The sequence below is a fragment of the Erythranthe guttata genome, chromosome 12 (genome assembly GCF_056151865.1).
Source record: "Erythranthe guttata isolate IM_541 chromosome 12, IM_541, whole genome shotgun sequence".
In the NCBI taxonomy this organism is placed as follows: domain Eukaryota; kingdom Viridiplantae; phylum Streptophyta; class Magnoliopsida; order Lamiales; family Phrymaceae; genus Erythranthe; species Erythranthe guttata.
This window is the reverse complement of record NC_142544.1, coordinates 3840458-3867521: the sequence shown is the minus strand read 5'-3', so window position 1 is coordinate 3867521 and position 27064 is coordinate 3840458. Positions and strand designations below refer to the sequence as shown.

The window sequence follows — 27064 nt, the reverse complement described above, 5'->3', positions numbered from 1 at the left end:
AAAGTATTTTGATGGATGCACTATCGGCTTATTGGTAAGTGATATCTATTAGTGAATGTATATTATGTTATATTGAATATATCACTTAATAGTGATTTCAAAATGAGCAGGCATGGGTGTAGGAAAGGATCATGTTATTGGGGGTTTCCACTAGTGCTTACAAATTCCCCGGTTCTTCCGGTGGCAAGACAGCAAAATCCCAACCGATGAAGAAGCAGCTAGGTTGCTTTTTGATCAGATAAGAAAAGTACAGGTAACACTGTGAGTTACAAAATATATAATGTATTAGGTATTTGCTAACAATTTTTTTACGTTTATTAGGTTATAACATTTTCTATGTACCCAAAAGAGAAAGCGTTGCTTTCTCCGATTTTGGAAATAATTTTTGGTCCAGTTGTTGCAACAAAGCCAACGATAAATGTTGATAGGTTTGTTGAAATAAGTTCTGAAAGTAGTAGTGGAACTTTATAGTACGTTGTATTTGTTATAATTGTACTTTTACGTGTATGTAATTGCAGGAATTAATGTAAAAAAAGATAGCAGCAAGCTAGCAATAGGCTGCATGTGTTCATCGTTCGCTTTTCAAACAACTATGGAAGGTGTGAAAAAACTGTTGTAGAAACATCATTATGAAGAATTGAAGAAAAATCCCTTCTATCAATACATGGGCATGCCTAAAATAAACCACAGCTTGCATAGGGCTGCATCTCTCATGCTAATGTACAATGTAAAAGATCGGGCCTTCTGGTTTGGGGAAATATTGTATGCTTAGAATTCATTCCGCAACAATTATCTATCGTATTAGGGCTGCAATACGAAGGCGTACTGGTCGATGTGAATATAGATGACAGAGACACTGATTTCATTACACGTATTTTTGATGGTAAATTATCATTAGTGGCGAGGCCATATATTGCTTTTAAACTGGAGGCCTATGTAAATTATGACCGATCAACAATCTGTTGAAGATTTCAGTAAATTGTACACTATTTATCTATTTAATAGTGTTCTACAGCCAAAGGGTAACAAAACGTTAGAAACTGAATTTATCCGTATGTAGAAGATTGGAGATTTTAGGGTCTTTTGCATGGGGAAAGTTAACATATGATTTTCTTGTTGAGAATATGGAGATGTATTTGAGGGGGGGGATTAAAGTATTTTGATGGATTCACTATCGGCTTATTGGTAAGTGATATCTAATAGTAAATATATATTATGTTATATTGAATATATCAATTAATAGTGATTCCAAAATGAGCAGGCATGGGTGCATGAAAGGATCACATTATTAGGGGTTTCCACCAGTGTTTACAAATTTCTCTGGTTCTTCCGGTGGCAAGACAACAAAATCCCAACCGATGAAGAATCAGGTAGGCTGTTTTTTGATCAAATAAGAAAAGTACAGGTAACAATGTGAGTTACAAAATATATAATGTATTAGGTATTTGCTAACAATTTTTTTACGTTTATTAGGTTATACCATTTTCTGTGTACCCAAAAGCAAAAGCGTTACTTTCTCCAATTTTGGAAATAATTTCTTGTCCAGTTGTTGCAACAAAGCCAACGATAAATGTTGATAGGTTTGTTGAAATAAGTTCTCAAAGTAGTAGTGGAACTTTATAGTACGTTGTATTTGTTATAATTGTACTTTTATGTGTATGTAATTACATGAATTAATGTAAAATAAGGTAGCAGTAAGCTAGCAATAGGCTGAAGGTGCTCACCGATCGCTTTTCAAGCAACTTTGGAAGGTGTGAAGAAGTTGATGAAGAAAAAAAAACATTATGAAGAATTGAAGAAAAATATCTTCTATCACTACATGGACATGCCAAAAACAAACCAAAACTTGCATAGGGCTGCGTCTCTCATGCAAGCGTACAATATAAAAGATCGGCCCTTCTGGTTTGGGGGAAGTACTATACGTTTGGAATTCACTCCACAACAATTATCTATCGTATTAGGGCAGCAATACGAAGGCGTACCGGCCTATGTGAATATGAATGGCAGAGACAATGATTTCATTACACATATGTTTGATGGTAAATTATACCCAGAAAAGAAAGCGTTGCTTTCTCCGGTGTTGGTAGAAATTTCTGGTCCAGTTGTTGCGACAAAGTCAACGATAAATGTTGTTAGGTTTGTTGAAATAAGTTCTGAAAGTAGTAGTGAAACTTTATAGTACGTTGTATTTGTTATAATTGTACTTTTATGTGTATGTAATTGCATGAATTAATGTAAAGAAGATAGAAGCAAGCTAGCATTAGGCTGCATGTGTTCACCGATCGCTTTTCAAGCAACTATGGAAGGTGTAAAGAAGCTGATGAAGAAACAATATTATGAAGAACTGAAGAAAAATTCCTTCTATGACTACATGGGCATGCCTAAAATAAACCACAGCTTGCATAGGGCTGCGTCTCTCATGCAAGCGCACAATGTAAAAGATCGGGCCTTCTGGTTTGCGGGAAATACTATATACTTGGAATTCACTCCGCAACAATTATCTATCGTATTAGGGATGCAATACGAAGGCGTACCGGTCGATGTGAATATGGATGGCAGAGATACTGATTTCATTACACGTATTTTTGTTGGTAAATTATCATTAATGACGAGGTCATATATTGATTTTAAACTGGAGGCCTATGCAAATTATGACCGATCAACAATCTGTTGAAGATTTCAGTAGATTGTACACTATTTATCTATTTAATACGGTTTTACTGCCAAAGGGTAACAAAACGTTAGAAATGTGGCTTTGTCTTCATGTAGAAGATTTGGAGTTTTTAGGGTCTTTTGCATGGGGAAAGTTGGTTTATGATTGTCTTGTTGAGAATATGGAGATGTATTTGAGAGGGGGATTAAAGTATTTTGATGGATGTATTATCGGCTTATTGGTAAGTGATATCTAATAGTGAATATATATTATGTTATATTGAATATACCAATTAATAGTGCTTCCAAAATGAGCAGGCATGGGTGCATGAAAGGATCACGTTATTGGGGGTTTCCACAAGTGTTTACAAGTTTCCCCGGTTCTTCCGGTGGCAAGACAGCAAAATCACAAGCGATGAAGAAGCAAGTAGGTTGTTTTTTGATCATATAAGAAAAGTACAGGTAACACTGTGAGTTACAAAATATATAATGTATTAGGTATTTGCTAACAATTTTTTTACGTTTATTAGGTTATATCATATTATGTGTACCCAAAAGAGAAAGCGTTGATTTCTCCAATTTTGGAAATAATTTCTAGTCCAGTTGTTGCAACAAAGCCAACGATAAATGTTGATAGGTTTGTTGAAATAAGTTTTGAAAGTAGTGTAGATGAGATTGAAGACATGAAAGCAACACATGTAAGTTATTAATACAATAAAACCTAAACTTCATGCTTCCATTCACATTGGATCGTACTATATGTCAACTAATATAATGCTACTGAATAACATGTTCCATACTATTGTTTTATTTTAGTTGCAACATCATTCTCCAAAGGCAATACCCGATGAAGGAGATCAAAAGAAGAATAACAAAAAAATGAAGAGGGGGAATGTAAGAGTAACAGAGGAAAAAAATAAAGAATAAAAAATGCAGAGTAAAAGTAAAACATTAGCAGTAAAGGGAAAGAAAAAAAAAAAAAGAGAAATAGAAAGAGAGAGAGAAGAGCAACAGAAAGAGAAAGAGATAGAAAGAACAAGAGAAAGAGAAAGAGAAAGAGACAGAGACAGAGAGAGTGAAAGAGAGAGAGAGAGACAAAAAAAGCGAGCGAGACTGAAAAAGAGAGAGAGACAGAGACAGAGAAAGGGAAAGAGACAGAGATAGAAAGAAGTGATAAAGAAACGAGAGCAGGAGAAGGAGAAAGAAATGGAGTAGAGGGGATAGAATGAGAAGGAGAACGAAATGAAGTAGAGCAGATAATAATAGAAGGAGAGAGAAATCAAGGACAGAGCAATGAGGGAGAGGAAAGTTCCACATGCCCAAAGTCAAAGGCCAAAGTTCCACGTGGACGAAGACGAGGACGAGGACGTGGTCGTGAACAAGTTCCTGTGTCCAAGGTTTCGGTTTCAGTCCCCGTGATTAAGGTATTTATGATTAAATTAGTATTACATTATTATTATTATTTTATGTCATAATTGGTGTGATTTATTCGTTATATAGAAGGCCGATTATTACCCGGAAAGAAAGGACTACGTACGTCGTGATCAAATATCCGAAGAAGAGAGGATATTGTTGGATCTGTTCTCGGAAAATGTTGATTTAGGGTAAGAGCACAACCACCTTGATAGTACATGTTAGTGTCTTTAATGGTATATGTCAAGTAAATACATAGTACATGTTGATTGAATGTTATAGTATGTAGTACATTTGTACATAGTATAAGTTTACTTATTCAATAGTACATGTTGACTACATGTTATAGTATGTAGTACATTTGTACATAGTATAAGTTTACTTATTCAATAGTACATGTTGACTGCATGTTATAGTATGTAGTAACTTTGTACATAGTATAAATTTACTTATTCAATAGTACATGTTGACTGCATGTTATAGTATGTAGTAACTTAGTACATAGTATAAGTTTACTTATCCAATAGTATGTGGTCATGTCTTATTGTAGTGAAATTATTATGGAGAGAGACCCACATCAATTGACTGGAAGGCAAATGTGCGAACTTTTATTTGATGACTTGCTGAGTGCGGAACACATAGATTTGTACTTGAATCTATATGTTCCGAATCTATTATGATCCAGCATGGACATGGGATTGATTACATTGACTCCCCTGCCCAGGTATATAGTGTTTTAACAAATATGTTGCATACATTACAATGTTTATCTAATATTTTCTATTATGTTTCGTAGCAAGAGTTACTGTCGCGACCTCGGGTGGACGTAGAAAAAATGGGGGATGCCAAGTTTGATTGTCTTCTCAATGAATTTACTATTTTCGGAACGATGGCGTTTGACAAGCCAAACACAACAAATATCTTCAGTAAAAAGTATGTCATGTTACCTACCAATTCCAGTGAACACTGTTCCTGCTTGTTCTGAACCCTACAGATAACGGTATTTACCATTGGAACTCCATAGACTATTCTCCGACTTTCCCAGGAATTGCGAATTATGCCGTAATCCCATATTCTTGTAATTAGTTATTCTTTATGTACTGGCTTTGTTGTAGACTAATATAATATTTTATTTTCGTAGGCCTCATTTTACAGCAAGGTGATTGAAAGAAGGTCTGGGTTGGAGATACAATCGGAAGCTCAATAGATTCATGGATGCAAGCAGCAGGATGAGAATCTTGATTGTGTCTTGTTTGTCTGTTTGTGGGCATATTGTCATGCTGTAGACAGTTAGATATTTGGTTTAAGGAAAAAACTTGCGATATCAAAACACTTCGCCTTAAACTAGCAATTATCTTTGTGAGGCATCGGGGAGTGGAATTGGAAGCTAGAGATGAAAGATATATAGCGTTATTGTGAAAATTTTGGGAGTGGAAGTATTTTGGGGTTTTTGTGTTTTTTTCTTTTTCATGAACAGATGAATGTGTTTTTGTGCCATAAACGATCTATCCTTTTGTTCTAGAGCTAATAATACTATTGGTTAGCTCTACTCGTACTTTTCCATTGTATATATCGTACTATATGTTTCGATGAATTGTACTTACCTTTTGAACACATGGTACTCTATTTTGCGATACATTTAGTTTGTATAAATAATATAAGCGTGCCATAAAAATGAGCAACAAATACTTTCTAGTCTATTCGAAGATACCTTGTCAACACTAGACTTGTACTTACTTGATGAACAAAGCGTACTATATTCACGAATAACCTGTACTTCACATGTGTATTCACGAAAAACTTATATTTTCCAGGTAAAGTTACCATAATCGATGTTGATCGACTCCCACATTGTCTCTATTCATTTTTAATAGTCTTAAAATGAAGAATTATGTCTTAAAATGCGATTATATGGATGCATTGGCCCCAATATATAGAGTGTAACAATACTATATGAATGGCAAACATATACTTTATCAATGAACAAAGCGTACTATATTCACGAATAACTTGTACTTCACATGTGTATTCACTGTACTTACTTGATGAACAAAGCATACCATATTTTGTGATATATATTTAGTTGTACCAATTTCATTGACACTTTAATGATCAATAAGTATGGGAGATGCATCAATTATGTTTTAGATGATTATTCTAAGGTAGGTGAGCATTATTGTTGCGTTTGGAATACAAGATCCCATAAATATGTTGAATTTCATACATGATACTCATATACTATACAAGATACTCATATAAGTGTACAATGCTCAAGTGTAAAACTAATATTTTCCTCAAATGTTACCATAATCGACATTGATCGACTCCCACATTATCTCTATTCATTTTTAATAGTCTTAAAAAGAATATAGTGTCTTAAAATGCGATTATATGGATGCATTGGCCCCACAATAATATATAGAGTGTAACAATACTATATGAATGGCAAACACATACTATATGAAAACGATAAACCATCAACCAACAATAGGCATACCATCCTATCTCATATCTAATACCATATAGTTCTATGATTGAGTCTTAATTATTTTGTAAGCCCTGTCATTCATGTACAATTCTACTTGCAATTTGACCCGTCCCAATGGATCCCCGTCCCGCCCTGAAAAAAATGGAGTGGGCATGGGGGTTGATTTTTATTTTTATTTTGATTGGGGACGGGTTTGCCTATACCCGTCCCGCATTATTTATATATATAATAAATTTATTAATTATTATTATAAATATAAATAATTAAATAGTAATAATATATTAAATACTAGCTACAAATGGAGATTTTTAGGTTTTGATTATATAATTAAATATTGGTTGTTTGTTGAAATAAGCCTTTAAATTATAAGTAGATTGCATATTTAATTACTAAAGAAAAAAGAAAAATAGATGGGGATTTTTACCCGGCCCAATACCCGATGCGAATTTTATGAAGTTGGTATGGAATTCTTTTTATAAGTTTGGGGATTTTGACCTGGATGGAAATGAGGATTTCCATAGGAGGATGGGAATGGGGTTTGCAAACCTCGCTCCATTTTCATCCCTAATCCCACTAATAATTATGCGTAACAATATAATTAAGGAGTCATTAAGCCACACATTTTTATTAATTTTATGAAATCAAACTAAAACTAGCTTCTAATTTTAGATGCTAGAAAGTTTTGTTAGCCAAAATCAATTAATAATTTAAAGAGTAATTTGGATCCACCTCCACTGGATTTTGATTGTTTGGCAGATACATTCCAAACGTTTGACCTCATGACGGACCACTGACGGAAAAATGGATATGCCAAATGGTTAAATTTTAGGGTGCACTTGTGATAAAACTGAAATGATTTACGCGGCAGCAAAAGTACGAATGTCGTTCACAATAGTTTTCTATTTCTCTCTCTAAAAGTCCTCAAATCCACCTAATTCCCAAAAGCCCCAAAATTTACAAAAACCCTCAACCTCTCTCACAAATCCTCCCAACCGAAAATCTCGTCAATCTGAGAGGTAATTAATCATCTAAAGTAGTTATGTATATTGAATTTGTGGTTAATCATGTGAAAATACACATAAAATTGCGATTTGAGGCTGTTTTTAGTGTTGGGTTTTCGAATTTTCCACATCTAAAATGGGCGTGGGAAAGCAGTTTCCACGCCTAAACCAGATGTGGAAACTGCTTTCCCACGCCCATTTTGGGCGTGAAAAATTAGTACGGGCGTTCGGTCCAGACATCGGTTTTGGACGGTCGTCCGGTTTATTTTTTATTTTTGCCCAGCATAACCGAAATGGATGATCACATTTAAATAAGTATTTATTAACAAACTCGTTGTAGCCTATTTGGTCAGGTGTTTTTATTATTTCACAATAGACCCGTGTTTGAGTCTTGATAGCAATGTGTATTTATTATTTTTTTGCCTAGTATAATGAAATAACGAATTACAGTTAAATAAGAATTTATTATCAAAATAGCTTTGGCCTAATTGGTTTGGTAAGTTGGTACTTCCACAGTCAGACTCATGTTCGAGTCCTTGTAGCAGCACAATTATATCATTTTTTTATTGTGTTCGAATCCTTGTAGCAGCACAAGAATATCATTTTTTTTATTAAAACATAGACAGCACGCTCGCACAAACCTTTATTGTGTTCGAATCCTTGTAGCAGCACAATTATATCATTTTTTTTATTAAAACATAGACAGCACGCTCGCACAAACCGGGCGCAGAAAGCTGTGTTGCGCGTCCAAACCGGGCGTGAAACGAGCTTTTTTGCGCCCAATTTGGTCGTGAAACGTATTTTTCGACGTCCAAATCGGTCGTGAGTCGCGTTTTTGCGATTTAAAGAAAAAAACGAACAAATTTTACCTCATTGGGTTCCGTATCTCGATCCTCATTCGATGCACTCATTTTTCTTTGCAAATCGCTACAATAACATGGATTTTGGAACCATTTTTAATATAAAAACTATTAAAAATAAAATTGTAGAGAGAGAAAGATAAGTAGAGAGTGGATTTTTTAAACCCGCATTCGTAATTTTGTTACCGCGGATATCACTTTCCCGTGAAAAAATCACAGTTCAAGAGAGGTGGGTGTAAATTACCCATAATTTAAATAAGGCGCCACTATATGTAATTGCACAATTTACTTAGGGCAAGACAAAATCAAATTTCCTACTAAATAACTATGATTCCCTTACTGAAATACAAACAAAATAGACTCAATTACTATTACAAGATCAAACAAAAAAAAAGATTTGAAAAACAAGAGGGAAAGCAAGTCGAGAGAAGAGGAGAACACAATGTCTGCCCCACTACCGTCGCAGTCGATGATCGTCACTGTCGCCACAACCCCCACCACCTACAAGTGTTGTCGCCACAGTCCATCGGTGCATCGCCTGGAAAACCATGTAAGGAATTACTTTTTTAATTAAGTTTTTTTAAAACAAAAATGTGATAATCATGAGTACCATTGAAATTTTGTTGTTAGAATAATGAATATAAGTCCATTAAGAACACAGTTGGGGGATTGTGTGAAAACAGTGGATGATTTTAGGGTTTTCCACCACCACTGTTGAAGGAGATGCGGTCCACACAAAACGACCTGCACTTGTCCTTTTTCTGCCTAATTTCGACACTAGTGTGTCATTTTTTGTGGATATCTAATAGCAATGTCGATTTTAATTGTATAATATCGACTTCAAGATGTCGTTATTTTTTTACAAAATTCAACCTGTATACATCGATTTTTTTTTTTGTGGGATTTTTTTTTTTGAAAAACGACCACCAAGCTAAAAAGAATTCAATATTTCTTACCGCATTGTGTTCATCGACCTTAGAATCCTCCATATTGTTTGTGAATTCATAATGTCTTCATTTGCAAATTTTGGTAGGAATTGAGGGCTTTGGGTGTTGAAGGCGTTTGGAGAATATGAAAGAGAGTTTGTTTGGAGAAAATAAGTGGAATGAGTTTGTGAAGAAAAAGAGAGTGGGTTTTGTTTGTGGGGGCAGACCTTGTGTTCTTCTCTTCCCCTGCTAGAGCGTACGCTCTCGTTTTTCATTTTGTTTTTTTATCTTGCAATAGTAATCAGGTCTAATTTGAATAAATAATATCAAAATTAATATTGTGATTTTATTCGTAATTTTCAATCCTGCTCTTAATAAGTTTATTTATATTATAATTTTCCACTAAGTAAGGTCTTGCCATGAGAAGATTTGGGATTGCAAATAGTTGTTGTCTTTAAATAAAGATTCGTTACTTTTCCATTAATTTAATGGTTGATAATTCAACTTACTACCACAAATAAGTACATTTGAAATCATAATAGAAAGAAATAAGTTGTCCCGCAAGGGATGACCAAACGAATGGAGTAAATGAATTTGTGTCAATTGAACCAAGTTTGAATCTCTCTGCCATCAGTCTAGGTCGAGTTTATCACACATATTTAGCCTTGTGTAGTTTACGTCTTTCGTACGGTTTGCAAACTATAGGTTTACCAAATGCACTTGTATGGTTGGCTGCGAGTTCCTTCATTACCGAAAAAAGGAAAAAAAAAAAATAGCTATTCAAATTGGACTATTGTACCGTAGAGTTGTAAACGAGTCAAGTTCGAATCAAGCTTGCCCGAGCTTAAGTAAATTTCTATGAACTCGAACCAGGGTTGAACTTGTTCGAGCCTAAATTTGTAGTGCTCAAGGTCGAGCTTGAGCCGAACTAGTTCGCATCTAAATTTTTAGGACTATACTTCATGCTAATCAAGCTCAACCTAACGAGCTTTTGAACAACTAAACAAGTTTGATTTTAAATTACAATTGTAGATATAATCTATCCATAATATTATTAGCTTAACAGCAATTCAATTGACAATTTTTTTTTTTTTGTAGTAGTTATAACCACATAAAAAAATAATTAAGAAATCATTTTTAAGTGAATTAAATTTAAGTGAGTGAATTAAATATAAGTTTCTCAAAATCAGGTGAATAAGAAATTAATAAATTACTTAAATAACTAAATGAAACATGAAGAGGTGAATAGTCACCATTGAAAATGATTGAGTTACTTAAACACCTCTTAAATCAAATAGGCAAAATGGTGCGATGTATTTTCAAGTGATCATTTTCTTAAGAGTTGTAACTTTTAATCATAACATTTGAAAATTATAAATATATTTCAAAATCCACCATTTGAATTATGTCATAAATCAAAGACAGTCAATTTGAATTCTTTTCTGTATCCGAGCATTTATAATCTCTCATTGCAAATTACTGCAAAACCTAGCCTTAGTTTTCGTGCCTTGTGAAAGACCACAATGTCATTTTGTCCGTCGCATTCCAAGAATTGTCCTACTTTGTTGGAACTGAAACACTCTATTATTTTGGAGAGAATTGTCGTAAACCGACAAAATTTATTGTACAAAATCATTGGATATACACAAAATCATTGTACATAGCAAAAATGTCTTAAGAAGAAAGAACCAAGTTCTTGAATCCACTACATTTTTTTAATCAAACCTCTATCCAAATTTTGTTCGATTATGTTTCGAAATACAACATAACATTTAGTGCATTTTAATCTGTCACGCATATTGCAAGATTCTTGAAATTAAATCAGTTGATTAAGCTCAATATTCAATACAAATCAACTTGAACATACTCAATATTTAATACAAAATCAATTGATTAAGCTCGATTCGTTAACATAAGGAAACAAACTCGAACATATTTTTGTTTAACGAAAACAATCAATTCAAACTCGAGCTCGGTTATGAAAAAAAAAAAAAAAACTTTTTGTAAAAACAGTTCGAAAAAATTGAACCATTAAAACAATCACCTTGAATCCTTCATCAACAATTAAAAATAAAATATTTTTTTAGAGATGAAACCTAAAAGAACATCATCTTTGTATGTTAGAAGCAACAAATAAGTCGAGAAATTAATAAAAATAAAAATAAACACACAAATTTAATAGTTCAAAGAGGTAACCTAAGTGGTTGTTGGCCCTACAAACACACCACAAATCACATCTTTGAAAAGTTATATACAAGTTTTTTTTGTGTTCTTTTTTTTCTAATATATAAAATGTCTTATTCAGCTGTAAATTCGTTCGGTGTTCAAAGAAGTTGCCAGTCGTCTTCTTGAGCACAATTCTCAGTTGCCAGGTCATTATCAGCAGTATTATTATCTTCAATTTCGGTATTATTGTTACCGGCTGGCTTTGCTGAAGTGCGTGTCTCGGCTATTGTAAATAGTGGGGCCCCGTTCGATTGGTCGATTAATTCCGATGCGCGTGCACAAAAATCATCAAAATCACCTGTCAGCAAAAACAATGTGATCCAACGGTTGACGAAAAAAAAAATAATAATAATAATAATAAATAATGGCGTACTTTTGTCCCTGCAATAAAATCCGATGGCCAAGGAGGAATCGATGGAATCCAGAGGAATATGCCTCACGACACTATTAAGTAAGAGTTTAGAGAAGTTAGGAAATGATATTTTAGGTGAATGGAAAATCGTTTTTTTTTTATTTAAGGAAGAAAATTTTGATTGTGTAGGATTAACTTACTTGCAATGGTAAGACGAAGTATCCAAATCTAGATTATCCCTCTTAATGTCGATTACCTGCCGATAGAATGAATAGCAATATTTAATAATATTTACAGCAGATAATCAAAGTTTAGGATCTTCTACAAGCATAGAAAAAAAACGTAATAACTAAAAAAAAATTAAACATAAATCGACACGTGCTCAATGTACATGGGAAAATATTCCGATGAAAATCGACACGTGCTCGATGTGTAACTTCTACTGAATTACCACCAACTTCCAAAATAAAAATTATAAAAAAGAAAAATTAAAAAAATAATAATAATAATCAAGAAATAGATAGTAGTCGATAGTACTGATCAAGAAGTATAATTGTCATAACTGTACAAGAGATTCAGTATGATCACAACGGGTTCTTCATTACTAATCAGGGTTAACTACAAAGACCTCACCTTGAAATAGCATAATCATCGACTAAACTCTACTTCAACTTTAACGGCATGTATTTGTTTGAGTTATACGTGTCTTGCAAATATTAGTTCTCGATGTTGAGTGTACAGTTGTCCTTTGGTTTTCCGTTTTCTTTTTCCTTTTTTTTTTACTTTTAAATGTTTAACAGAAGCATCAATGGAAAATGAGTCGATTGATAACTTATGTTTGAATTTTCTTTTATATTTTAAGAGATCTAAGCTTTCTTTTATATTTTAAGAGATCTAAGCTCAATATTACATCATCTCCGAGGGGAAGTCGTTGTAATCAACCCTAATAATTAATTGAAAGACAATAATTATCTCTTGCAACATAGAAACGTAAACGACAAAAGGGAGCATACTACTAATAACGAGCATGTGGATCCTAACATGACAAAAAAAAAAATCTTGGCGAATAATAAAAAATCAGCACCAGATCAAACATGATACTTTTTTTAAGTGAGTAAATCAAGAAAACGGGATTAATGTTCATTAAATATTACCATAAAAGAGCATATTTAAATACTTTTAACAAATTAAAATAAAATAAAATAAATTAAATAAAATTGCATTAACCTGCTGAACTTCATGTGGATCGAGATAAAAGGCCTTTTCGTCTTGCACACCAACTATGTATGTAGAGGCACCAGGTCTACCCCCCAAAATACCAAGGCTTTGCGGAAACGTGAATGTAGCACTCAGTAGTGGAAGATACCTGCATTCCAAAACGAGATATTGTTTTTACAAAAATAAAAATAGTTGTCGTTGCTGAATTCCTTACTATCATCATATATATCTAATTTTAGTTGTTCTTTTTTTCCTGAATTAGAGTCGAATAGGGATCAGAATGTAGCTTCACGTTGTTATTTTACAAAAAAGGTTTGATTTTTACGAGAAAATATGTACTACGCCTCGTTTGGTTCCTAATATAAGATTAGCCAAGATAAGATTAATAATCTTAGGCCTCGTTTGGTTGCCAAGATCAGATTAACCAAGATAAGATTAAATAATCTAATGAAAACCAATTATTTTATCGGATCCCGGGACGTCCAACTAAAAACTACCTAAAAGACAAGATAAGGCAAGATAAGCCACGAGAACATAAAAAGTTGCGGGTCGACCCGGCAAGGTATTGGGTATACCAAACATCAAACAAAGTCCTATTATTTAGTTAATAATGGCTAATCTCCCCAACCAAACGAGGCCTTAATGAAAATCCAATAAATAATCTCCCAATAAGTCAAGATAGGCCATAATAAAATTTATTTTCGGGTCGATCCGGGAAATTATTGGGTTTACCAAACATCAAACATAGTCCAATTATTTAATTAATCATGGCTAATTTTCCCAACCAAAACGAGGCCTAGCAGCTGGATTATATTCATGACAAAGTTTTCCTTTTTGGCCAAGTTCCTTTTCGCCACTCGGATATTAAAGAACCGTATGTATACACAAACTATCAAATCTAAATAAACCATCTTAGACACTTACTTTTTCCATCTCTTCAAAAAAAAAATTATTAGCATATAACCGTACCTTGGATTGACTTTCTCAAGACCTAAAACCAGAGGAACCATCAGTAAAATAGGAGCCCAATCAACTTGGCCTCCACCAAACTCGGAACAGTGCCTCAAAACATCCTCAATGCACACAACGGGGGCCCCACCTCTTTCACCATCTTCATCACCAGAAACCACATATAGCGCCATCGTTGATGCCAATACCCCATTATTACCAATTTCCTCTTTTTTATTACGCACCAAGCTTTCCCATGTACGACACATAGCATACGGACCGACCCACGAGCCTGGAGCAAGCCCGTATGCCTTTCCCGCTTGGAGAAGATTGTGCACCGAACAAGGGGAATCTTCAGCATCTCCGAATAGATGCAGTATTTCTACGTAAGTTTGGTCAAGTGGCTACACAAGTTTGAAGAAAGAAACGAGTATCAGCATTATGTATCACCCATCAAATGGAAATTTATTCATAGGAAGGTGATGGATGCCGTTTCGATTTTACTGATACCGTTTCGACCTGAAATGTGATTTGTGACTGTTTTTTCGAGTATGAGTTTCGCAAAAACTCAGAGCGCAAAATATGTAGTCCTTTAGGTTAGCTTTTTAATTCGAGCTGAATCAGTGATATTGAATGTCGTGTGAGAAAAAATATCCATGAATGAGGTTTTGAGTTATTTAAAATTCAAAATGTAATTGATTCATGCATAAATTTGTAAACTGACATCCAATCTAGCTGATTCAAGTTGGATTAGAAAGCTAACTCAAAAGATTACAGGATCCACGTTTTAAATTTTAACAAAATCAGACTCGAAAAGGGTCAAACGGTATCAGTAAAATTGAAACGACGTTTAGAATTTCAGTTATTTATATTACCTTGTGGGGAGATTTTCTCCACGATCTTCCTAATTTATGAACAAGAAACGCCTAAACAACACAGGGGGGAATAAAATCAGCAAAGTAATCTCATTAAAAAAAAATCAATAAAGAAACTAACGAAAAAGAAACACGTGTAGTAGTATGCCTGAGCAACGAGCATCTGGCTGCTTCGAAGCATACAACCCCAATTTACGTCACTAATGTACTTTGAATCTCCAATGGGCGAAAACCCTACAAGATCAAGATCCGACAAAAAACCTCGTCATTTAATTATTACCATTCCCATTTCAGACAAGTGACAAAAACCCGACAAAGAAAGAAAGGGTACCTTTACGATAAGTTATCAAAACCCGCGAAGAAAAATCCTCGACGAATGCAGCGAACCCCTCGCTCTGAGTCGGATCCGAAGAAGATTCCTCTCCTTCTTGAGAAACCTGATAACAAACCCCCAAAAGCCAAATATTGCTCTTCGAAGAAGAAGTGGTTGCCCTACTAAACCCCCAAATTCTCCTCATTGTTACACCATTCATCATCACTCTCCTCACTGCACCTCTCCACCCCTCATAATAATTCTTACTACCACTCGACGATTTTTTCCTAATAATATTCTTCGACTCGCTTTCGGTGCGATTACTGTTCGAAATTCCGAAAATCGGTATACTCGTCGGCCAAATTACCGACCAAATCGCTTCCGATTTTTTGTGGTTGCTGTATCGAATACTCGGTTCTGCCTCGGACGAGACAGAACCAGGGGAGTTCTTCGGTGAATTATCGAAATCGGAATTTTTAACGGCGAGGGGATCAGTGTCGATTTCGCGAAAACCCTTCATTAACTAAATCATGAGATTTAATGAGTGGCGCCCCATGGGAACAGCTTCCTATAAGAAGAATCAGTGACTTTGATCATCAGGGCAGGAGAAAAAAAAATTAGGTCTATTAACTATCAAATTAAAACAGGAATTAAATGTACATCTATCTCAGAATTTAAATAGCAAAGAAAACAAAAATTAAACTGATCTGTAATTTTTTTTTCAATTTTTTTTCGTTTTTCGTTCTGTGTATCGTTCGATTGTTACAGGATGAACTGAAGATGAAGAAAAAGAGAGGATTTAAGAAACGACGTCGCTTACCGGAGATGACAAGGGAGAAACTTGAAAGATGAACAGAATTTGTGGGTGGGGGTGGGGGGTGGGGGGCGGGGTTGATCTGTAGTTTGGGGGTGGGGGTGGGGTGGGGGGGATGGGGTGGCGGGGGGGGGGGGGGTGGTGTGAGGTGTTTGAGTTGGAGCTTGACGAGAATTGCTGTAAGCAATAATAATTCGGTTGCGTACAATTGGCAAATTTTGTTTTTTCCTTTTCTCTTTATATTTATGTTTTGGGTAAATTACATCCGCCCCTGAGGTGGTGAGGTCAAATTACGAAAAATATTTCAACTATGAATTTTCTTATACGTGGTGTCAAATTTATTACGTAGAATGTTCTCTAATATGTCCTCATTTGGTGCAAAAATGCAGTTTATGATGCACCACAATCTGATATATACAATCCAAAACCCACATTTTGTCATCATCTTGTTTCAAAATGTGGAGCTCGAATGGGATAAAATTGGTACAAAATTGAGAATATTCCATATAATCTAAAAGATTCCACTAAATTTGACACCGCAAGGGTGAACGTGTAAGAAGATTCATAGTTGAGGGGATGACTGTAATTACCCAAATATGAGGGGTTTTCATAATTTGACCTTACCTCATAGGTGGTTGTAATTATCCAAACAGGAGGGAGTTTTCGTAATTTGACCTTACTTCGGGAGGTGGTTGTTTCATATTGTTTTGTACAAAATACGAGTTAACATTTCGTAGTGTTTTGTACGAAATTATTGGTAAAACAAAATATGATGTTAATTTCGAACAGAAAACCACGAAACTCAATGAAGAATTTCGTGATATCTTACACGAAATGACTAAAAATCGACAATTATGAAACAAAAACGTATGTTTTTACCTCATTAATGAGATCGGTGTTGGCCATCTTGATAATTGTTGTGTTCTAACTGATTGTAGCGAAAATAAATCACGATCTACAAAATTCACTATATTTGGAGGTTGAGAGGATTTGGAATAAGGTTAAAGTATTTCTTGACAAATAAATTATTTCGCACTGTAACCTGAAAAAAATGCACTAGTGAATAGTAAGTCACTTTTTTAATTATAATGATGGGGTAAAGTTGACAAACAAAATGTTATTCATTGAAATTCTAAAATAACAATTAATATGAAGGAGGAGAAAAAAACATTTTATATGAAATGTTGGTAGTATTGTTTATTTCCAAGTGAATTCTATATCCATCAAACACGTGCGTTTGCTTAGAATTCTTCAAAGTATATTCCTATTCTAATTATTTCAATATTCCTTTAAACAAATAAAAAAGAGAGACAACCATATAATGATTGAGCAAATTACAAAATATTACAACATAACCTGTCATTTTCTATTCAATCATCCAATGAAACTATACCCTGTGCACTGCAGAAAATAGTATACACTGAAAGAGCAATTCATAAGCTAAAAAAAGTTCTCATTTTATTGGAAAATTGGCTAAAAGTCCCTCAAAAATATCTTGTATAACTAACAGTATGTCCGATATTTTGAATTCGTTAGAAGTCCCTTCGGACAGCTTAGTTCGACAACTTAAGTTAAAAATAGACAATTTAGTTGAAGAGTTTAAACTGATTATAGACAATTTACACTGGAAATGGACAGTTTAGTTAGAATGAAAATAACGTTTTTCCAATGATACTGTTATGGAAATTAGGCGGTCGGCGGCATTGGATTAGTAGGGGAAGGCAAAATAGTAGAAGAAATTTCATTATTTGGAATGGATGTGGTTTTAAAAACCGATAAGTTGAAGGATAATAATGTTCTTTCAGTATAAAATAACTATTTTCTGTCTAAGTTCTCTAACTAAGCTGCCCACAGACAAACTTTTAGTAAAATGCAAAAATACGACTGTCCTAATTTAAAAGGGTATTAGTGTTCAGAGATGTTTAACAAATCGCCCCTTATTTTATTTACTTCTTTCTTTATTTATTTATATTTATTCTTTTTTACCAGCTAAGAAAAGAATTGTCAACACCAAGAGCTGCAACCCAACTGAAGAATTTAACCTATAATAAATACTACAAAGTAACCAAAAAAAAAAAGGTCCAAAATATTCTTCTGTATTAAAAATTGCAGTCCAGAGTGATAAAATTACTCTAGAGTTAAATAATTCTAGAAAAAAGGAATATTCCTTCCTTCAAGAAGATTCTCACAAAAGTTTAATGGTCCAGTCATCACCAATCCTTACATCAGGCTTGCGAATAGTCGGGACCGACGGGCCTCTTCCTCCCCGAAGCAGGAGTGGGCCCATCTCGATCTCTACCTTCTGATTGGCTGGTTCAATAACGGCGTTTTTGGGTGGATTGGATAAGCCCAACAGTATTATTCTCTCCACGGTGGACTCCGTTTCAAATTTGCGGTCGCCAGCTGTCGTATCGTCGGGCCTCATATTCGAAGAAGTGAGCTTTCCATTTGAGAATGTGAAACGGCGGTGTATGTACGCGCCTTTCTGGAATTCGAAGCTTTTACCGTCGTCTATGTATAGCTCTCCTTCTGCTGACATGGATTGATTTAGAGCTATAACCTGGCAAGGGCGAAAATGTCCATTGAGTATCGATAGTATTTTATAATCGTACGCGAAGTAAAAAATGATGAACTTAAAAAATTGCACTACTGTGAGAATTATTCGGAAAATGTAAAGATATTAAGTTATAGTCCTTCACGCTTTCGGGTGGAAATTGGATGGACAATTTTATCGGAAGTGGAAAACTAATTATAATTTCGTTTCAAAAAAAAAATCAGAAAAACTGGAAATCGGGAATTTTACGAACTGGAATGAAATTTTTTGTTCCAAAATCGGAAATTTTAAGGATCAGAAATGTGAAATTCCAAATTTTTGGTAACCTTTAATACGAAATACATATTAATATTGATATTATAAGTGTAATTTTTGGAAATGTTTATGGAAATTAAAATCGGATAGGAAACCGGAATCTAATATGTATTCTAATTCCGTTGCAAAAAAATCAGAAATCAGAAATTTCAGAATGAAAATTATTGTTTCAAAATCGGAAACTTTCGGATCAAAATCGGCGGAGTTCGGAAAATTTCCGCTCGAATTTCCACCCCTATTCACACCAAGTCTTCAAACTGCATAATTTTTGACAGAATTTGAACTGGAACGTTTGTGTGTGGGCCCACACATGGGAGTTTCCGAGTGTATTTATAAACCACATACACACATACATATACATATACATATACATATATTTATATATATACATATACATATATATATATATATATATATATATATATATATATATATATATATATATATATATATATATATATATATATATATATATATATATATATATATATATAGAGAGAGAGAGAGAGAGAGAGAGAGAGAGAGAGAGAGAGAGAGAGAGAGAGATACCAGAGTGTAAGGATCATTTGCCATTTGAGTAGAGCTACGTCGAAATCTGTCCTTTCTAGGTAAAATAGTACCACCCCGTATGAAAGAAGGCACACTGTCTTCTAAAACATCGAGCTTATACGTTTCTCCACCCTTGTAAGAATTCCCGTTTTTAAAGTCGTACCAAGGCTGATCCCCAGGTAGATACACCTCCGCGTGTTTAGCTCCCTGTTGCAAAATTTTTTTTTAAATAATCAATTAACTTAAAGAGCTAATATACCAAAAAATGATTCGAAATTTGTTGAAGTTTATTATTACGAAAGGGGAAAAACGAGAGACCTGGGTGTATATTCCTTGTACCAAAAGACTGTTTCCGACCATAAACGCCTCGTCGTTGCTAAATGTCTTCTCGTCGGACGGAAATTCCATCCAGAGGGGGCGTGCAACGGGGGTCCCACTGGAATTTGCCTCTCTGAATAATGTGTAGAAATACGGGAGTAACATGTACCGTACATGTATTGCTTCCCTCATGAGCTCCGTATTTCGTTCTCTGTAAGCAATATCACACATGAGAAAAACAAGAGAGAGAGAGAGAGAAAATATTTTCGAACACTCGAAAAACGAGAACAGGAATTCAAAAAGGGTGTGGAAAATTTCATTGAGATTAGAACATTGTCTGCTTAAACCATAAGATTTCATCGCCAATAAACGATAGCAAAAATTATTCCAAAAAAAAAAGAGTTTATTACATATACGATAAGTAAGCATGTTCAATTGAAACGAGAGATGAAGTGGTCTTTTACGTGTGTTTTGACTGCATTGAAATTTGAAATTGGATAAAACTAACACTTTAATGGTATACTTAGAGCTCGTCAATAATATCCGAAAGGAAGAGGATAAAAGTAAACTATCCATCGAAACATGGAATAAAATGTGTAAGATGAACATATCATCTCGAAATTTCTTTCAACTCTCGATCGATTATAAGAGAAACCTCCGATAATTATAACCTAGATAAAACACTAATCATAGTAAAATCATTAATTATTAAATATATATATATATATATATATATATATATATATATATATATATATATATATATATATATATATATATATATATATATATATATATATATATATATATAAATGGAAAGAGGAAGCATACCCGAATAACCAAGGCTCGCGTCTTTTGGTGTCGTGGTGAGCATGACCTCTAAAGAAGGGATAAAAAGCACCCAACTGATACCATCGAATCAACAACTCCTTATCGGGATTTCCGAAAAACCCCCCAACATCAGCACCTATGTAAGTACATAAATTAGTACCGAAAAAATACGTAAAAAAAGTTTGTATCTTTTTTAAATAAAATAGCATAAATTAACTCAAAAAATGCAATCTTTGTTAGCAAACTACCCCCTACAACCTCACCATTTTAAAGGGTTCTTTTTGCTAATATTAATAACGCGAGGACTTTTTAGCAATTCGATATGACACAAGGGGTACTAAATGCAATAAGCTCGTATAAAGTATTGTCAAGAAAGAAATTGACTGACCAGAAAAAGACATTCCCGTAAGACCAAGTGTGAGAATCATTGGAACGGACACACGCAAGTGTTCCCATTCGGCAGTGTTGTCTCCCGTCCAAACGGCTCCGTATCTTTGACTTCCGGGGAAAAATGCTCTCGACAAAACAAAAGGACGATCTTGCCCTTTCCCTCGTTTAGCAAGCCCCTCGGCTGTAGCCATGTGGAAATAGTAACCGTACGCGTTATGCAACTCTCTGTGCTCTACATCTCCGTAGTGCAACGCATCTCTTGGCATCGTAACCTAATCAAGAAAGAAAAAAGACCCTCGTCAGAAATTAAATGATCATCTTGTAAACTTTGTTCATTGTCCTGCAAATTTTTCGAAGTCCCGTTTTTTCACTACAAATTTTCCGTCAAAATCCATCAGAAAAAAAAACAGGGCAAGGTATCATCCAAACGAACAAAATTCGCAAGCAACAATAAACAAGACTAGAATCGCACTCGAAAAGGGTTTTTTTTTACCTCGGGCCCGTTGAACACGGAAGGTTCGTTCATGTCGTTCCAGATATACAAAGACGGAGTGGACCCCACGTAATTCTTGCACGAGAATTTCTCACCCCACCAAGACCTAATCTTCGGATCCACCATATCCAAATACGACGAAGAACCCGGCCAACACCACCCGTCGAAATCATTCCCGGTCTTATCCTTCACATAATAGCCCTTCTTCGAAGCCTCCTCGTGGATAAAATACGAGTCGTCCCGTTTAATATGAGGGTCCACAATAGTTACCATGCGCCTCCCCTTCGCAGCCAACTTATTCTGCATCTCTTCAGGGTTCGGAAACAGCATCTTATCCCACGTGAAATACTTCTTCCCATCCGTATGCTCGATATCTAGCCACAAAACATCGTACGGAATATCATGCTCGTCGAATTTCGAGTCGACGTTATACACATCCTCCTCGTCTCTATAATTCCACCTACACTGATGGTAAGCAATGGAAAACAGCTGCGGCAAAGCGGTGGGGCCCGTCACACTCGCGTACTGTCTTACAACATCCTTCGGAGCGGGACCCACGAAAAAGAAAGCATCCACCACACCAGCTTCGCTCATCCACAATGTATCGATCCTCTTCTGATCGGAAGGCAACTTCAAGAATTCGTTCGAATTATTAGGGTCGAAGACGTCTATCTGCATTTCAGCGGCATTGAGCCAGAAGAAGCCGGAACTTCCGCGCGATTTCCCATGCGAAATCATGAACGGGATCGATCCGTATAAACCGAAAGGCGAATCGTGAATGTACTCGAACACATCGAGATTGAAAAGCCTATAGGGCTCGGAAGCTTCCACTCCGGACCCACTAGTCGGCTTTAGAGCTAAACTAGTGGCATGTTCGGGAATGCCATACACGAAATCAGCTCCGTAAAACGACACATCGAAGCTGATGCTCTGCGGCCCATACGGCCTAGAGTCCGTATGTGTTCGGAATTTTTCTTCCCAATCCTCGTTTTCATCTTTCTTATCCTTAATCTGTTCGAAATCGAACAAGCCGTTCGAGTTTAAAGACAGCACCTTTTTCCCATTTTTACCCCTCTCCCTCACAAAAACCTCAAAAGGGTCGTGCCTAATTACACCCTCGTACCCATCTGATAAATGTACGACCGAAATTAAACCTGAATTTTCTTCTTCTTCTTCTTTCAAGCTCTGTAGCCATAGCTTCTTGTCGGAGAATTCTGGTACAATTACATCGGGGACCTCAAATCGTTTCTTCCTAGGGTTTAAATCTTGGTCCTCATCGATCTTGAGCCTCATTACCCCATCTTGGTAGGCGGATATCTTGAGAACAAGTGGCTTCGTGGGGGTTTCTTGATTGGTTTCTTTGGCGACGAGTTTAGCGACGAGATCGCCGCCGGAGATGGAGATGTCGGTGGCGGTTAACGAGCACGCGCCGGGTTGTCGGGATCGGGCGCGTTTGCAGAATGGGGTCTGATCGCAGTTCCGGAACTCCTCCTTTTTCCAAGAGAATGCGGAGTTTGTGAAGAGGAGGAAGAAGAGAAGTGCGCACGGAAGTTTTCCCATGTCGAGTAAGGATTTTTCTTGAATTAGTGGTTACTGTGTCGGAAAATCATGGAATCGGCGGAAATGGTTAATGGGTTCAAGAACTTGTATGCAGATTTCCTAGGGAAGTGGAGAGTGAGAAAAAAAATATGAGAGTGGTGAGAGAACTGAGAACAGACTGCGGAGAATTATGTTTATTTCATATTCAAGTCCTTCGTTTTCATTCAAATCTCATTTTCTTGGGTATAACAATTGTATTTTGGCTTAATCCCACTTTGCCCCCTTGAAATATACTATTTTGGCATTTTGCACCCTCGAAACAAATTAATAACAGTTTGCACCTTGGAAATCGAAACACAATAAATCATGCATAATGTATTCCACAAATGTCAAATTATTATTTTTTTTATTCAACGGTTATTTTGAAACTGAAAATTAAAACTGCAAAAATAAAAATACATCTCATCAACATATTTAAAAATTATATCTTTTATCACAAAAAAAATATTTTACGAAAAAAAATTCATTCAGCTATTTCGTTATCAAGTTATATGAAAATCATACTTTTCTTTAAGATATTTTTACCTAATATTTTCATCAGTTACAATAAAAGACCCATGAGTTACCTAATGTAGCATTTTTTCAGTAATCTAGTGTGATTTTTCTTTTATGTGCGCTCGAAATTAAGTTGAAGGTTAAAGAAAATAACAATTTAATTTTTTATTTTGTATTCCCCGACAAAATGGAACTTCCTTTATTATTGAATTTATAGTGCATTATGAATGATTTGTTGTGTTTTGACAGTGAAAAATGCTATTATCTATTTCATACACTATTGTGTTGGACAAGAGAGACTTGTTGAGATGATGACATGCGAAGAGGAAGAGTCGTACGAGGTATTGGTACAAGAAGAAGAACTAGTCCTAGGTCGTTGTCTGCACAAGATGGCCCCCTTGTCATTCTCCTCCCCGCCCCCCTTTCCCGGGCCATAAAACCTCAAAAAATCGAGAGACTCGATCCTCGGTTCCCCCAAAGTGACGCAACCTTCCAGCATCCCCACAACATTCGACATCGTAGGCCTCAAACTCGGCTCCCCTTGCACGCAGCACAACGCCACCCTCACCATCTTCTCCACTTCCTCCACCCCTACCTCACCCTCCAATCTCGGGTCCACCACCTCCAAGTACCGCCCTTGCTCGTGCATCTCCAACACAAACAGAGGGAAGTATATCCAACGCTTCTCATCGTCCGCACCATCCCCCAATCGATCGTGGCCCTCCATTTGCACCGAGTAGTTTTTCTTCCCGCTTATGATTTCAAGAAGCATCATTCCGTAGCTATACACGTCCGTTTTCTCCGAAACAGCCGAATTCGTCAGCCACTCCGGCGCGAGATAACCACGGGTCCCACGCATGGTGGTGAACCACCCCGACTGCTCGGGGGTAAGGAGCTTCGACAGCCCGAAATCGGAGATCTTCACCGCCGCCGTGTTGCCGCCGTGGAGGAGGATGTTCTCAGGCTTGACGTCGCAGTGGACGATCTTGTGATCGCATCCGATGTGAAGGTAAGCTAGCCCTCTCGCCGCCCCGAGCGCAATATCGCATCTCTCCTTCCATTCCAAAACTGATCCACCACCACCACCGTCGAAAAGAGAGCGATCCAACGACCCTCGGTTCATGTACTCGATGACCAAGAATCTCTGGCCTCGGTGCACACAGAAGCCCTTTAGTCGGACCAAATTGACGTGGTGAATCTTGCCGATGACTGCAATCTCGGTTAGGAACTCCCTTCTGCCTTGTAACCCCAAGCAAGTGATCTCTTTCACTGCAATATCGGTTCCATCGAGCAGAGTCCCTTTGTATACAGTTCCGAATCCGCCCGACCCAATCTGAGTTTTGAAATTCTCGGTTGCTACTGCAAGTTCTTTGTAATCAAACCGAACCGGCAAACCAGGTACCGAGACGAGATAATCCATATCTTCATCTCTTGCACTTTGCCTTCGACACCACCACCACCACAATAGAGCTGCAACGAGAGCAATGACTATAGCACCTAACGATGGCAGCAAAACGACTAAAAGAATCGGGAAATCGGATTTCTTCTTGTCTGAAGAATCACCACTTTGAATATTCCCTACCTCAACGGCTTTAACATATCCCATACGATTTGCATCATACGACTTAATCCGAAACGAACCCAAATAGTCCGCGATCACATAGCACGACCCAAATCTCTGACCGTAGAAAACGGCCGAGCAAGAACAGTTCCTAGAACAAAGATCCTGACAGAAAGAAAGACTGACATTATTGATCACGGGATCCGTGAAATCATTGGAGAAATAATCCAAATCCTCCCTTAGATTCAAATACTTTATAACGGTACCGTTCGATGATGAGCCGTTACATGGAATCGGCAAAGACAAAGAACCATTTGAAGGGACACAATCGCCATTACTCACATTTAGACCTAAGTGAAATCCAGGTGGACATTGACAAGAACCACCATCGGTACAAACACCGAATCTCTTACATATAGATGGAATCCGACAGCTATCAGCAGGGCCCGCGAATTCTGGAACCGATCCATCGATCTTGTTGATCTTTACAACACGAAAAACCCCTTTCGGATCCAACTTCACCATACAAAAACCCGAAGAAGATTCGTTAAACTTGCTGAAGATCATCTGAATCACAATCACACCACCATTATTATTATTATTATCATCTCCGATCAAATACACACCCGTGGAGTTCATCACCATATACTCGACTGCAGCATTGCTGTTCTTGAAAGCCGTTAACTCCATCGACATCTTCCAGTAATCGACCCCGCCCCATTGCAGCATCGCATCACTATCTCCGAGAACCAAGCGATAGCTGCCTTCGGATAAATCTGCATCGCTCACGGAAGACACCAGCGATTCCCCGAGGCGCAGTTTCTGCCCTGCGACGATTAAGTCCGTCGGAGAATCGAAACTTTCCCACACGGCATTGTTCGTGGTGTCGAGCAATACTAAATTTCCGGAATCCAGGAGCTTCATGGAAGATACGGAAGAAAGATTGTGAGGCGGCGTTGACCAAATAGGGTGGCCTGTATCGTTGTACAGAGTGAGACCATCGCTCGAAAAATGGAGTTCGGCGGATGTTGAGATCGGGGTGTTGCGATTGGCGGACCAAACAATGGTGCCGGAGATCACGTGAATAACTACGAAGTAGCAGGAGATCGGATGGGGATTTGTGCTATATATTCGGGCCTGGAAGGAGTTGTTCGGAGAAGATAAAAACCCGCCTGCGTAGTCGATGAATTGGAGGTAAGAAGCTGTGAAATTAGGGTTTATGGAAGAGGTGAGAATCGAGCTGGAATTGGTAGGCTTGGGAACGATTACTACTGCATAGAATAAGAAGAAGGCGGTGGCGGCGGCGGCGGCGGCGGCGGCGGCGGATGAAGCTCCCATTCCGACGCGGCGGAGGAAAATGGGAACTGAATTTTGTGGAAAATTGGATTGAAGTTTGAAATTTCAACTTTCATATCTGCAATTTGGCTTGACCAGTGAGGAGTAAGTAAATGTGTGGGGGCGAGCGGTGGTGGGCCGGGGGCGGTGTTCTTCCTTGGTCGACGCGGCGTTGATTTTAACAGCGTCGTATCGTAGTGGTCAAAACTCGGAAGTCAGAGACAAATGTCTTTCTCACACGGCTTAATTGCACTTGGCACCCTCGAAATATTTCACCTTTGAAACAAATTAATAGCATTTTTCACCCTCGAAACACAATAAATTCTCACAATGCACCCTAAATTTAATATTTAAAACTTAACGAAGGAAATTTAATTTTTATTGGTTTTTTTTTTTTCTGGGATGCAATTAAAAAATTAAAGTATTCTTTTTTTCCACTGCCAACATAATTTCGAGCGTACGAAATGCGGAAAAAAAAAAAAGAACTACTGAAAAAACTATATTTTCTTAAAAAAAAAACAAAACAAAATTCACTAAA

The 27064-nt window shown here is 36.6% G+C and overlaps 3 protein-coding genes across 4 annotated transcripts; all 3 read right to left on the bottom strand.

The window, feature by feature from the left end:
• Positions 1-11404: 11404 nt before the first annotated feature.
• On the bottom strand, positions 11405-16277 carry LOC105959866 (cysteine protease ATG4). 2 transcript variants are annotated; one of them, XM_088826468.1, is made up of 9 exons: positions 16093-16277; positions 15291-15840; positions 15108-15193; positions 14960-15010; positions 14106-14488; positions 13146-13284; positions 12119-12174; positions 11940-12010; positions 11405-11864 (listed from the first exon to the last, which is right to left on the bottom strand). In XM_088826468.1, the coding sequence occupies exons 2-9, from the start codon at positions 15790-15792 to the stop codon at positions 11665-11667; spliced, it is 1488 nt and encodes a 495-aa protein (XP_088682594.1). In that variant the 5' UTR covers positions 15793-15840; positions 16093-16277; the 3' UTR covers positions 11405-11664. The 2 variants fall into 2 exon arrangements, with proteins under 2 accessions (XP_088682594.1, XP_012839481.2); XM_012984027.2 differs by lacking the exon at positions 16093-16277 and having other exon boundaries at positions 15291-15902.
• Positions 16278-18156: 1879 nt separating this feature from the next.
• On the bottom strand, positions 18157-23322 carry LOC105959865 (putative glucan 1,3-alpha-glucosidase). Its single transcript, XM_012984026.2, has 6 exons — positions 21537-23322; positions 21042-21315; positions 20654-20789; positions 19823-20033; positions 19505-19711; positions 18157-18646 (listed from the first exon to the last, which is right to left on the bottom strand). Exons 1-6 carry the CDS (start codon positions 23094-23096, stop codon positions 18272-18274), a joined length of 2763 nt encoding a protein of 920 aa, XP_012839480.2. The 5' UTR covers positions 23097-23322; the 3' UTR covers positions 18157-18271.
• Positions 23323-23814: 492 nt separating this feature from the next.
• On the bottom strand, positions 23815-26746 carry LOC105964878 (G-type lectin S-receptor-like serine/threonine-protein kinase At5g35370). Its single transcript, XM_012989389.2, has one exon. It carries the CDS (start codon positions 26527-26529, stop codon positions 23908-23910), a length of 2622 nt encoding a protein of 873 aa, XP_012844843.2. The 5' UTR covers positions 26530-26746; the 3' UTR covers positions 23815-23907.
• Between the last annotated feature and the right edge of the window lie 318 nt (positions 26747-27064).

Coding starts and splice junctions, on each gene's coding strand:
- LOC105959865 (XM_012984026.2), bottom strand. CDS start 23,096: ATGGGAAAACTTCCGTGCGCACTTCTCTTCTTCCTCCTCTTCACAAAC. Junction 21,316..21,536: donor CCGTGTTCAACGGGCCCGAG/GTAAAAAAAAAC, acceptor TTTCTTGATTAG/GTTACGATGCCAAGAGATGC. Junction 19,712..19,822: donor TACAAGGAATATACACCCAG/GTCTCTCGTTTT, acceptor ATTTTGCAACAG/GGAGCTAAACACGCGGAGGT.
- LOC105959866 (XM_088826468.1), bottom strand. CDS start 15,792: ATGAAGGGTTTTCGCGAAATCGACACTGATCCCCTCGCCGTTAAAAAT. Junction 15,011..15,107: donor GCCAGATGCTCGTTGCTCAG/GCATACTACTAC, acceptor TGTGTTGTTTAG/GCGTTTCTTGTTCATAAATT. Junction 14,489..14,959: donor GGAGAAAATCTCCCCACAAG/GTAATATAAATA, acceptor AAACTTGTGTAG/CCACTTGACCAAACTTACGT.
- LOC105964878 (XM_012989389.2), bottom strand. CDS start 26,529: ATGGGAGCTTCATCCGCCGCCGCCGCCGCCGCCGCCGCCGCCACCGCC.